The sequence below is a fragment of the Coturnix japonica genome, chromosome 1 (genome assembly GCF_054131305.1).
Source record: "Coturnix japonica strain WE chromosome 1, WE-NBRP24, whole genome shotgun sequence".
NCBI lineage: Eukaryota > Metazoa > Chordata > Aves > Galliformes > Phasianidae > Coturnix > Coturnix japonica.
Window position 1 is genome coordinate 158,382,178 of NC_140663.1, and position 12,187 is coordinate 158,394,364.

The 12,187-nt window shown below is 39.6% G+C and overlaps 1 protein-coding gene and 1 long non-coding RNA gene across 3 annotated transcripts in view; one reads left to right on the top strand and one right to left on the bottom strand.

The window, feature by feature from the left end:
• STARD13 (StAR related lipid transfer domain containing 13) overlaps positions 1 to 12,187 on the top strand; it is a 271,061-nt gene that overhangs the window by 40,649 nt on the left and 218,225 nt on the right. For both annotated transcript variants that reach the window (XM_015852032.3, XM_015852033.3), the window contains exon 2: positions 520 to 1,420. In XM_015852032.3, the coding sequence (XP_015707518.2) occupies positions 692 to 1,420 (729 nt within the window). In that variant the 5' untranslated portion in view covers positions 520 to 691. The remainder of the gene's footprint in view (positions 1 to 519; positions 1,421 to 12,187) is intronic.
• LOC107308272 (uncharacterized) lies at positions 1,416 to 7,521 on the bottom strand. Its single transcript, XR_004305961.2, has 2 exons — positions 7,392 to 7,521; positions 1,416 to 2,561 (listed from the first exon to the last, which is right to left on the bottom strand). It is a non-coding gene; the product is annotated as an uncharacterized LOC107308272 (long non-coding RNA).

The following is a 12,187-nucleotide window of genomic DNA, read 5'->3' on the forward strand; positions in this document are numbered from 1 at the left end:
GAATGTATTGGAAGTGGACAGGTGCTGTGCTGGATCATCAGTTTGGAGAAGCTGAGCAACAGAAGATCCCACCCTTATTGAAACACTATTTTCTGTCAGCCCCTTTGCCTCCTTTTTCTTCCTTATGACATTTCAGCAGCTTTCAGTAGCAGAATGGTGTAGAAGTTCTCGATCATTGAACAGATAATAAAAACAAAGTGAATAGAGGCGAGTTTTGACAGCAAGCATATACCTAACACCAGACTGAGTGATTTTGATTCGTTCTGTCAATAATCAATGAAAGGTCAGTATTGAAAAAAAAAAGATTTCTACATTTGCTAATTCTTTCTGTGTCTCCGGGGTAAACAAGTCAGAGTTCTGATGCTTTAAACTCATCAAATCTGCATACATCAAATGTTTCTGAAGAGAGCTGTAGGTGAATTTGGTACGGGAATGTCACATTTTAGGATCACTGCTACTGATGCATTCCTTTGCAAAGTCCTATCAATAACTTTTTTCTTATTTCTTTTTAATTTCCAGGAACAGAGAGAATTCAGATGTTTGGTGTAAGAATCCAGGCATTAATAATGATTATTTGATCATGGTTTTGGAATATTAAGGAGATATTTCCTTTCTACATATGTGGAGTGATGTTTCTGAAGAAAACCAAGAATGGAGTCATTCTGATCTCTGATGGGTGAAACTCATTGGAATGGAAACCAACATCTCAAACCTAGGCTCACCATGTCTTACATCTGCCAAGTGCCTGGGGACTCCAAAGGCAGCAAAGTATGAAGAGTACCGAAGAAACATAGAAGAACAGAAAAGTCCATCTGAATTTCAGGATGTTTTACTGGAACCTGAGATGAGTTTGCTGTCTCTGTCATCCATATTAGACCACAGTGAGACATCCTTGCAACCTGGTGGGACTGCAGAGTGTGTTAGTGCCACGAATCAATCTGAAACAGAGCAGCTCTGTGAAGAATTGTGTTCTGCAAGGCACAAGCCCAAGGAAGAAGCTTTAAACTTTACCTCACACACAGAATGGTCACTCATTGCAGGAGAAAATCCAGCCAAGAAACCAGAAAGGAGTCATGAAATCAGAGTCGTAAGACATAAGCCAAGTGCCATCACATTTTCTGAGTTTGAATTTTTGTCACATGAAGCGAATGCTAAACTCCACATTTATGAGGCAGGAGAAGAAAACTCTTCATCTGAAGAGGAAGAAGCAGATGGCAGAGGTGGTGGTGATCTGTTTACAGAACTGCCACTGTATGAGGCACTTTTTAATGGCCTTCACAGAACGGATGTTTTCCCAACAAAACAAGCTAAATGTGAACTTACTGAGTACCCACACGTCTGTCATTTAGAGGACTGTGATGATAATTCCAAACTGGAATCAAAGGACCATGATAAGGAAGAAAAGCACACGGAGCTGGAGGTAACAGAAGCTATTGTTTTTTTCCAAGTCTGTTTTAAATAAGTGGTATAATTTAAGCTTTGTCACAGGAGGAGAACTGACACAAATTGTTATACAGTGATAAGCAATGTTAATTACATAATTAAGAATATAAACCTACAGTAATATACAAAACATTAAAAGTATAATGCTGGACTTTTACCTTAGACAAATCAGTTTTGTCAGACTGACCTCATTTCCATCAGACAGAACTTCAAACTTGAGTTTTCCATTTTGTATTGTAGTAGGAACATCATTGGCTGTTTCTCATTGTCGTAGAAGTTTGTGTATTAATCTACATACAGCATATATTCCTGGCTATTCTCCAAGTCTACTGACTGTTCCAACAGGATAGAGCTTAAGATTACTGTAAGAGCAGAGTGTGCTAAATAATGGCCTTTTTTAGAGTAGTGGCACTGTAGCACTACTTTTCCCAACTTACAGCACTGTTTCTACTAAATAAGACAGTTTTCTTTTTTCTTATTGGATTACAATAATATGGAGGACAGGTAACAAACGGGTGTATAATAAAATAAATAGAGCAGGTTTTTTTGGTAACTTTAGTGGTGCACATCATGATAAACCAATGTCCAAAACAATAACAAAGAAGATTTAGGACAATATGGAAAGCATTCTATAAGAAAAAACATCCAATTATAACCTTTCCTTTAAAAAAGACTTTTACTTTTAAAAAGTAAATTATTTGCGTCTTTTGGAACTGGAGGAACAGCAGCTTTCCTATAGAATAAGCAAGGTTTTCCTTCTGCTCCCAGCTGATGACAAACCAAACACCCGGAGCTAACCATGTTTATCACTGTGGTTCAGTTCTAGTACAAAAATATAAAGTGATTCCAAACACTGGGGAAAATTCCAGTGTTCCTGAAATGGCAGCACAGATTAATGTTGAACTGCAGGTCAGTCATACCTTTCCTTCCTCTTCCTCCATACCTTTTCTCTTCCTCCTTCTTTTTGAAGTTATTTTCAATGTAGAAAGTCTTTATGCCCTGAAATGTCAGCTGGAGCTCGTTTCATTTAATGGGTGTCATTTATTTCTCTCTATCTTCAGTTCTTCTTTACTTCTAGTACTTACTAGAAGAGTTACATGGAGTTGCTTCATTGATTTCTGATGAAAGAAAGAAAGAAGGAAAGAAGGAAGGAAGGAAGGAAGGAAGGAAGGAAGGAAGGAAGGAAGGAAGGAAGGAAGGAAGGAAGGAAGGAAGGAAGGAAGGAAGGAAGGAAGGAAGGAAGGAAGGAAGGAAGGAAGGAAGGAAGGAAGGAAGGAAGGAAGGAAGGAAGGAAGGAAGGAAGGAAGGAAGGAAGGAAGGAAGGAAGGAAGGAAGGAAGGAAGGAAGGAAGGAAGGAAGGAAGGAAGGAAGGAAGGAAGGAAGGAAGGAAGGAAGGAAGGAAGGAAGGAAGGAAGGAAGGAAGGAAGGAAGGAAGGAAGGAAGGAAGGAAGGAAGGAAGGAAAGAAAGAAAGAAAGAAAGAAAGAAAGAAAGAAAGAAAGAAAGAAAGAAAGAAAGAAAGAAAGAAAGAAAGAAAGAAAGAAAGAAAGAAAGAAAGAAAGAAAGAAAGAAAGAAAGAAAAAGAATTGGAATGAAAATGGCCAAGTTTACATCAAGATTACAGTATATAATGTTTAGTTACTTCTTTAATATTAACTTTTCTCCAGTTTGAGTTGAATAATTCTGACGTAAAATGAGTGGGGGATTCTGGTTCTGGTTGTATTTCACACTGTTTCCCAGTGTAATCAGGAAACCCATCAGCTCACAGAGAAAGAAGCCAGATTTTCACAGTTTTCTCAGCATCTAATATTAGAAAACCAAGGCCCCAGAGTGGCTCCAAAGCAGTGCATCTTTTGATGCAGCACTGACCCTGAAACATACTTGTGACACGCATCTTATTAAATAATTGGATTGTTCCACCACCCTAAGTCAAGGCTTGCTTCCTCATTTACGTGGGGGCAGTAATCCCAACATTCCCATTAATATAAATAAACATCAAAATGCGTGCACAACATCCCTTGCATTCTGTTTACTGAAGGTCATCCCCATAGATAAAAGAGAAAGAACGGGTGCCGTTGTCATTTAGTTTACTTTATGTCTATGCCATAAAATAAACTCAAGGATGCAGTTTGTAGTGCAGAATAATGAATTATAAATTGCCTGACAAGCGTTTGGATTTACCTAGTAAATCTCTGAGAATATGTCAAAACATTTCAGAAACTGCACAGACGCAGTGATGCAGTCCTGGTTTTTATTTATTTATTTTTTTCCTATGTAAATAAGTGTTTATCATCCTCAAAAAGCCTCCAAGAATTAAGGAAAAAAAGGATTCTCTTGTCTCCAAAATTTTAGCAGCATTCATGCATTACTGCTCAGCTAAAAGCCCCCCCCCCCCCCCCGTGGCTCTGGTTTGAGCTCATGCTCAGCAAATGTGTGTTGTCACATGATTTATTGCTGCTATGTAGAAATGGGGCTTTTGGAGCAATGTCTTTCTGATAGAAAGAAAATGAAATAGAGATGGCACGGGGAAAAAAAAAAAAACAAAACATTGTCAAAAGCAACCATTATTGCTAAGTCTCAGATCTAAAAATAGTAGAACAAACAAACCCAGTTGGCCGTAGATCCATGGAGGTAAGACCTTGGCCAATACATGGCTGAATCCTTGCTGCTAGAGCTCACAGTTAAACAGAGGTAACAATCAACCCTGCAGGGGTATTCCTAAGTAAATGCACTTGTCCCCAGTGCAGAGGGGTGCACTGCTGCACATCTCCCATTTTGGGGTGATCAGTGGGAAAGGCTGTGCCCCACTGCAGCCAGGGAGCATGGTCCCTTGCAGGCAGTGACAGTGAGCAAGCTGGTGTCTGAATTTCCCATTATACAGTTGCTACATGCAGTTGTGTGGCAATTCTTGTTTCATTCAAGCAGAAAGAAATCTCAGAGTATGCTAAATAGCAAACAAGAACAATGAAGATGGAAAAAGTACAACTTATCCACTCTGCCAATGCTGTTACAGGGGGAAGAAACAGCGCTGAGAGCAATTCACACAATGGTGCCTATGAATAATGCTCTTTCTTTTTGTCCAAAGGCGTACAGAATCTGCCTGTTCTGCATGGCACAAGACAAATGTCATTTCTGTTCAGTTTATGAATGCACTGGGGTCTCCATGTCTCCTCTCTCAGACCAGTCCCATATATGCTTCCTGTGTTTTCTCATCAGATTTGGCAGCTGCTCCTCTTCAGAAATCTGTAATCAGTGGCATAACAGACTTCTTAAGTGAAAGTAACATTTATTTCAATGGGGGAGCAAAATTTGGAAGGTCTAAAAACAAGTCTATTATGAGTACATTTGTGTTATTTCTCATTTGTGGTTGGCAGTCTAGGTAAGATCACTCCTAGCACAGCACTGTAGGGATTCTGACTTCCTCTCTGTTTTGAATGGTAACTTTCTGACATCTCTCATGTCCTGATATTATTCATGATCACAGTGTTTAGTTCCATGGGGATTTTTTCCCAGCAACTCTGAAGTGATGACCTGAGCCATTCTTCCTTGCTGGCTTTCCTTCAAGCCTTCACATTAAGCTATATGCACTTTTTTTCCATGTAACCAGCTCAGTCTGCAGGGGCAATAAAATATGTAGAAGCTTCTGAAACACTGCATTTAGGCTGTCATTTCTTCTGGCTGTACAGAGCAGGGCCCAGCTGATAACCATTTAAGCAGGAACTACTATGTAACTTCATCAGTGATCTTACCCTATTCCCACATCATCTCAAAACAGCATGTGTTTGTTTTTGGGATAAGCATTTCCTTCAAGACAAAACTGAAAACATTTAACTGGTATTAGGTCAAGGAAAAAAAAAAAAAAAAAAAGGATTATGAGATCATACCCTTGACAAAGTAAGTTAGTTATTATGGATCCTCCCTGTTCTCAGGGATCATAAGTCCTGCTAATGTTGGCTGCTGAATTGTCTTACCAACATGGTAGAAAGCTGGAAACCCTCTCTGGATCAGTTTCAAAGCATCTCTTGGGTAGACTATATTAGCTGTTGTAACAGCCAAAAACAGGTTTCTGTCTCTGCTGACATTACTTTGGCCACCTATGTGAGTTGTCACAGCTTCCTCTATTGCACCAGAGAGAGAAGGGGGTAAGTCAGAAAGCCCAAGTGCTGGAAAGGAGCACCTGGAGTGAACCATGAGGATTTGCTAGGAGCTCCAGCAAGCCCAATTATCTCTCCTCAGTGGACATTCAGGGTCCTCCAAATGAGTCCTCTTGAGGCTGCTTCTTGATGGAGCAAGGTCACCTCTGAGACGTATCTGGGGCAGATGGGAAATTAACTGGTGGGAAGTGCTGTCTGTTTGGGTTCAGTTGCTTCCCAGGATTATGTTTGTCCATTTTTGTCTACAAATGGATTTGCTGACAGGAAGATGGATGATCTGTCCTTCCAGTTTCTCTTCCCTCGATGATTCACTTATTTTCATTAATTTGCTTGTTCTGTCCTTGTACTACAATTAGGTAAATTTTATCCTCATTATACAGTCATTACTGAGTGACAAGTTTGACAATCACTGTATAAGCGTAGACCACAAGAGTTCAGATTCAGTCTGGAATAATTTGCTGACCTGTAATATTGAAATTTACATGGTATCCGTACGACATTTTGTCTAATTCTGGCCCATGTTGTCATTCTCAATTTCACGAATGCCAGAAATTAACCAAAGGAGCAAAACAAGAAGATAAATAGATATGGACATGTAAGAGGAGATAAATCCTCAAGTATTTATCCAAAGCCACGGTTTTTTAAATTAATTGGCTTGTAAGTGTTTTAATCTAGTAATCATATCCAGTGAGAAAGGAATCAGAACATTGTAACTCTTTGACAATGAATTTACTTCATTCAAATTAGACTGAGATAATTAAATTTAAATTATCAAACCAAGGCAGCAGTCAAGCCCACAATTTACAATCAGTAATTGGGCCTGCCAAAGTAAGCTTGCATTTGGATGTCTTAAATTCAGCTGAATCCTTATGCCTCATGCATTCCTGCTCAGTGACTCGTTTGGCCACTCTGAAGTACTTCTCTGAGAGGTACTTTCCTGTTTTCATTAATGAGGCTCAGGAACAGTGATGGAATTTAAGGTATCTGAAAGTCATGCTGCAATAGTCTCTAATACAGTCATACAAGAGCTAAAAAAACTAGTAAAGAACATACTAGAGTGAAGCACAAACACCTTATCCCATTCCTCCCATACTTTGGAGGTTTGTTCTTCTTTTTACCCTATCAAACTGAAACTCCAAAACTAGAGGAGAAGAATGGTTACAAACGTGTGATGACTGCTTCGTGGGAAGTAATACCGTTACTATTATGTCCTTTTTGTTCATCTTACGCAGACATGGAACATCCACCCAGGTAGGAGAGATGAATGCCAAATTAACAATGATCAGGGAAAACAGAGACCGGGTTACGGGGAAGAAAATGAGAAATGACTTGTCTGTGATAGAACCAATGTATCTTTGTACAGTCACATTCTTAATTATAACGTCAGGTAAGCGCTAGCTTAGCAAGGGTCTCTGGTTATTAATTTAAATGAAAGAGTCTATTTCACAACTTTGAGGCAATAATAACAAACATAGTATTTGTACAAAGTACATTTCTCTCTAATCTGACTATTCTTAATCATGTAACAATTTTCCATTAGGACAGGACATTTCTTTAGTCCTGCTTTTTATTACAATTGGAGACAGCTGTCAGTTTGAACGCACATCTTACTACTGTGGAAAGAAGTTGTATGACTATTTCTATTACAAAATTATAGGAATCTGGGAAGAACATTTCTTTGGCCTGTTCATAAATATTTATGCATGCTTTATATTTATCTTTAAAGCTTCAGGAGAACAAATAGTTAACCAAAATGATGTATTATACTAAAGGGAAATAAGAGTTACCAAACGTACCTGGGGAGATGACTTTTTTCAGATCATCAATCCTTTATTTGCTGTGTATTGAAGTACTCCTTAACCATGCGGCCACCTCAGGAAAACAGCTCATCAGAAAACAAGAGGATTTACATACTGTTGCACCAAGCTAATAAAGTAAAAGAGGCGTATCAGCATTTTCCTTTACAAATATTTGAAAATACCAGGAATCTATGCAATGTGAGACCATCTGAGTGTCTCATCTGTGTCCACAGCAGTAGAGCAAAAGTCAACAGAAAATCAGACCTATCTAAATCAGGGCATGAGTGAACAACATTCCTCTGTTAGAGTATGGAGACAGGCTCCCTGAGAAGTACAGACTGGGTCTCGGGTGGGAAGAATCAAAGTAAACGTGTACAGATCTGTTTGTCTATGTACCACTGAAATTTAGATGTTCCTTCAAAGTGCAGATGGAGATTCTGGATAAACCTTGGTATGGGCAGTAGGCAGAACAACTTACAAAAGCGGGAACTTGCATAAAAGGTGAGGGAATGGGTTGAGTTTTATTTTCAAGTATGTTTGGCTGATATGTGAGGATTTTGCGATGTTGTGTATGGTTTTGAAGTCTAGAATAAAAATGCACTATAGCAAAAAAAAAAAACAAACAAAAAAAAAAACAAACCAGAAACCATGACCAAATAAACATCTTTTAAAATGTCATATCCAAATATGAGGAAGTTCTTGAGCAGGAGTAAGAAAACTGAATTACAGTTAAATGGTAGCTTGTTGTTGCAAAATACCTATATAAAGAACTTCTTTACAGTGAGGGTGACAGAGCACTGGAACAGGCTGCTCAGGGAGGTGGTGGAGTCTCCTTCTCTGGAGATATTCAAGACCCGCCTGGATGCCTACCTGTGTGACGTGGTGTAGGGAGCCTGCTTTGGCAGGGGGGTTGGACTCGATGATCTCTAGAGGTCCCTTCCTACCCCTACAATTCTGTGATTCTGTGAAAAGACCTGTATCCTGGGTACTGCTTTGGGAACCCAGACTCCGTCATATATTTTGCCATGCCAGGAGATGTCATCATTTTGGTAATGCCACATATTCAGCTATTACACAGCCAGCTACCTGTGTCAACACTGAGGTCCAGACTTGAAACAAATTCAGAGAAACTTAAAATATATATATATGTGTGTGTGTGTGTGTGTGTGTATATATATTAAAATGCAGTGGACTTCATAGAATTTTTAGGGTGATGGATCTGAGATTTCATTTTATGACATACTTGGCCTATGGAAATCAGTTTCTTTCCATAGGAGAGAATGTCTTCATTCTCAAGACATTACTTAACAATCGTTCCAACTATTGAATATTTTATATTGCAATAAAAATGGAAATAGACTGTTCCTATCTATCCCAGATTCCTGGACAATGAATGCATCATCAAAAAAGTTTTGCCTAGTTTTGAATTATTTCAGAACTTTGCAATCCAGCCTCAAGGAAACCTCATCTGAATCCATTTGGAATCCAGAAATAAAAAGGATGAGACGTTGTGGCCATTTTTCTGCATTTGAATCAATTTTTCTTCCAGAAACTACCTTCAGTGAAATCTATTAAACTGTTGGACTGTATTATTCAACTCTCTCTGCAGAAAGATTCTGCAGTATCTAAAATTCTCTTTTAGGCTTTTAATGCAACATTTCAAAAATTGAGTCTGGAATAATAAATGTATAGATGTGGCAACTAAGAGACGTGGTTTAGCGATGGGACTCAGTAGATCAAGTTGATGATCCTGATGTGGTGATCCTGAAGGTTTTTTCCTGCTTAACTAAGTCTGTGATTCTTTGTTCAGCACCAAAGATTGAACAGCTTACATATGCTGAGTGTTCAGAGAAAAGCTGCCTGGCCTTAGTCTGATCTTTGTAATGATGTATTCAGTGCCGTGCTATATAATCTACTGTACATTTTGTAGTATTTACTGTTCCTATTTAAACAGTATAATGGTGAAATTTAAGTGATTGTAATGAGGATTCCATAAAAGCCTTTGCAGTTTGCTTAGGGACTGACTGACTTGAAAGAAAATATCAAAAGAACAGCTGAACTTGCCAAATAGTGACAGAATATCATAGAATCACTGAATTGCTCAGGTTGGAAAAGACCTTAAAGATCATCGAGACCAACCACAACCCAACTACATTACCCTACTATCAACCCTCTGCTAAATCATGTCCCTGAGCACCACATCCAAATGGTTTTAAAACACATCCAGGGATGGTGACTCAACCACCTCCCTGGGCAGCCTATTCCAGTGCTTAACAACCCAAAACTTCTGTAAAGAAGTTTTTCCTGATATCCAACCTAAACTTACCCTGGTGCATGTTAAGGCCATTTCCTCTCACCCTGTCACCTGTCGCCAGTGAGAAGAGACTAACCCCACTCTCACTGTAAACACCTTTCAGATACTGGAAGAGAGCAATAAGGTCTCTTCCTCAGCCTCCTTTTCCACAGGCTAAACAGCCCCAGTTCCCTCAGTCTCTTCTCATAGGGTATATTCTTCAAGCCCTTCACAAGCCTCGTTGCCCTTCTCTGGACCTGCTCCAGTACCTTCATGTACTTTTTGTACTGAGGTGCCCAAAACTGAACTTGAGGTGAGGCCTCACCATGGCTGAGTACAGGGGCAGGATTATTTCCCTACACCATTCCTGGTACAAGCCAGGATGCCATTGGCCTTGGCCACCTGGGCACACTGCTGGCTCATATGCAGCTGATTGTCCATCAGTACAAGGTCCCTTTACATCAGGCAGCTTTCCAGCCATTCCTCCCCAATCCTGTATAGGGATAGGGAATATAAAACTGTGACTTGTATTTATATAATTCTGTACTACATACAGCATACACAAGGACCAAGAACAAAGTATGCAAAGCCAATAACCAGGTGAAAGAATAAACAGACCAGCCTAGATAGTAACATGAAGTTAGCAACAAGATGTTTTTTATGAACATGCCTGGCCAAGATCAGTGCCTGTCCTGAGTGTGCAGCTAAGCAACAAGATTCAGAGCTCACCCCAGGCTGTACTTTTATCTGCTGTGTCTGATCTCGATTTACTAAAACAAAACAAGTAACTGGTCCATTAGATACATGGAAAAGGATTGTTTTTGGAAGGTACAAGATAATTAAATGAAAGAAAACAAAAAAGATTCCCTCTAGAATACAAATATATTCCATAGGCCATATTTATTTGAAATTCTATCGTGTAACTCACACAACTGATTTATAAATGTGTGATCTCTACTGCACAGAACACAAAATGGAGGCTTTCAGGTTTTATCAGAGCCCTGCAAGGACTCAACAGTTTTATCTTCAGGGATAAATAATCCCACTGAGGAAAAGCAAAAAATGGCTAAAATAGACAAATGGATTCAAAAGCCCCAGTGGGAAACTTCCAGTGTTCCCAACATGCAGGGCCAGACTCCATTGTTTGTAACGGCAGAAGGGTGTTTTATGTGTCCAGAAAATGCTTTTCACAGAATCACAGAATTGCAGGAGTTGAAAGGGACCTCTGAAGCTCACTGAATCCATCCCCTTTGCTAAAGCAGGGCCCTTACAATCAGTCACACAGGTAGGTGTCCAGACAGGTCTTGAATATCTCCATAGAAGGAGACCCCACAACCTCTCCGGGCAACCTGTTCCAGTGTTCCATCATCTTTAGCGTTAGGAATTTCTTCCACACATTAATTTAGAACTTCCTGTGTTCAAGTTTTAGGCCACTGCGCCTTGTCCTATTGCTGGGCATCACTGAGAATGTCTCCTGCTTCCACTTAGATACTTATAAACGTTAATCAGATCCTCCTTCAGTCTTCCTTTCCCCATTCTGAAGAGAGACGGGTTGCTCAGTCTTTCCTCACACAGGTGATGCTCCAGGCCCTTTATCATCATTGTGGCCCTCTGATGGACTCCTTCTAGGAGATCCCACTCCTTCTGGAATTGGGGATGTAAATAAGAGGATGTAACTGCGCACGTTACATAGTGGTCACACAAGCAGCCCAGACCAATCAGCATTTAATTCCAATGCAAATTAAAATGTGTGTGCGACTTCAGCAAATAAGAGGTTGGAAATGGAACAACATTAAGAAGGAAGATGTAGTTGATGCACCAAAGAAAATAAAATTGAAACTAAAGATCTGATTTTTTACAGTCAGATGCATCTTAAAACCCAGACTGTGATCCTTCCAACTAATACCTGGGCACTCTGGGGTACAGCGCGAGTGCTAACAGCATATAAGACTTCTCAGCAAGGAGAAACCTGCAGTTCTACATTACTCTGCTTTCTGATAGGAAAATGTTGCTTGGTATTGCTATTGTGAAGTCTCCTGAATTTAAAAATACACCGTTTAAAACTGTTTGAAGTACACAATTGGAGCTGAAATTCTAGCCACCTTGAAAAAGGTTGGGACTTGCTTGTTTTCATTTATCTGCCAGTTATGTCAGCAGTATTTCAGTCAATGCAGTTGACGGGGTTTATTTTGCTAAAATCTTTCATACGGATGAAGTATTCAAGGAACAACTGGATGTTGTGTTGAGGGACACGGTTTAGTGGGAGCTGTTGATAATAGGTGAACGGTTGGACTGGATGAACTTTTAGGTCTTTTCCAACCTTGGTGATTCTATGATTCTATAAGTACATGTAAATACAAAATAGGTTTGTGGAAGTAGTTGCTACTGATGCCTCTTAACTTGTTCAGCTGACAAGAGCAGTTGCTGTTTAGTGACCCTCATGCTCTTTCAAAGAAGACTGAAAAGCTTGTGTGATTTTTTGAGCCCTGAGCAACATTCT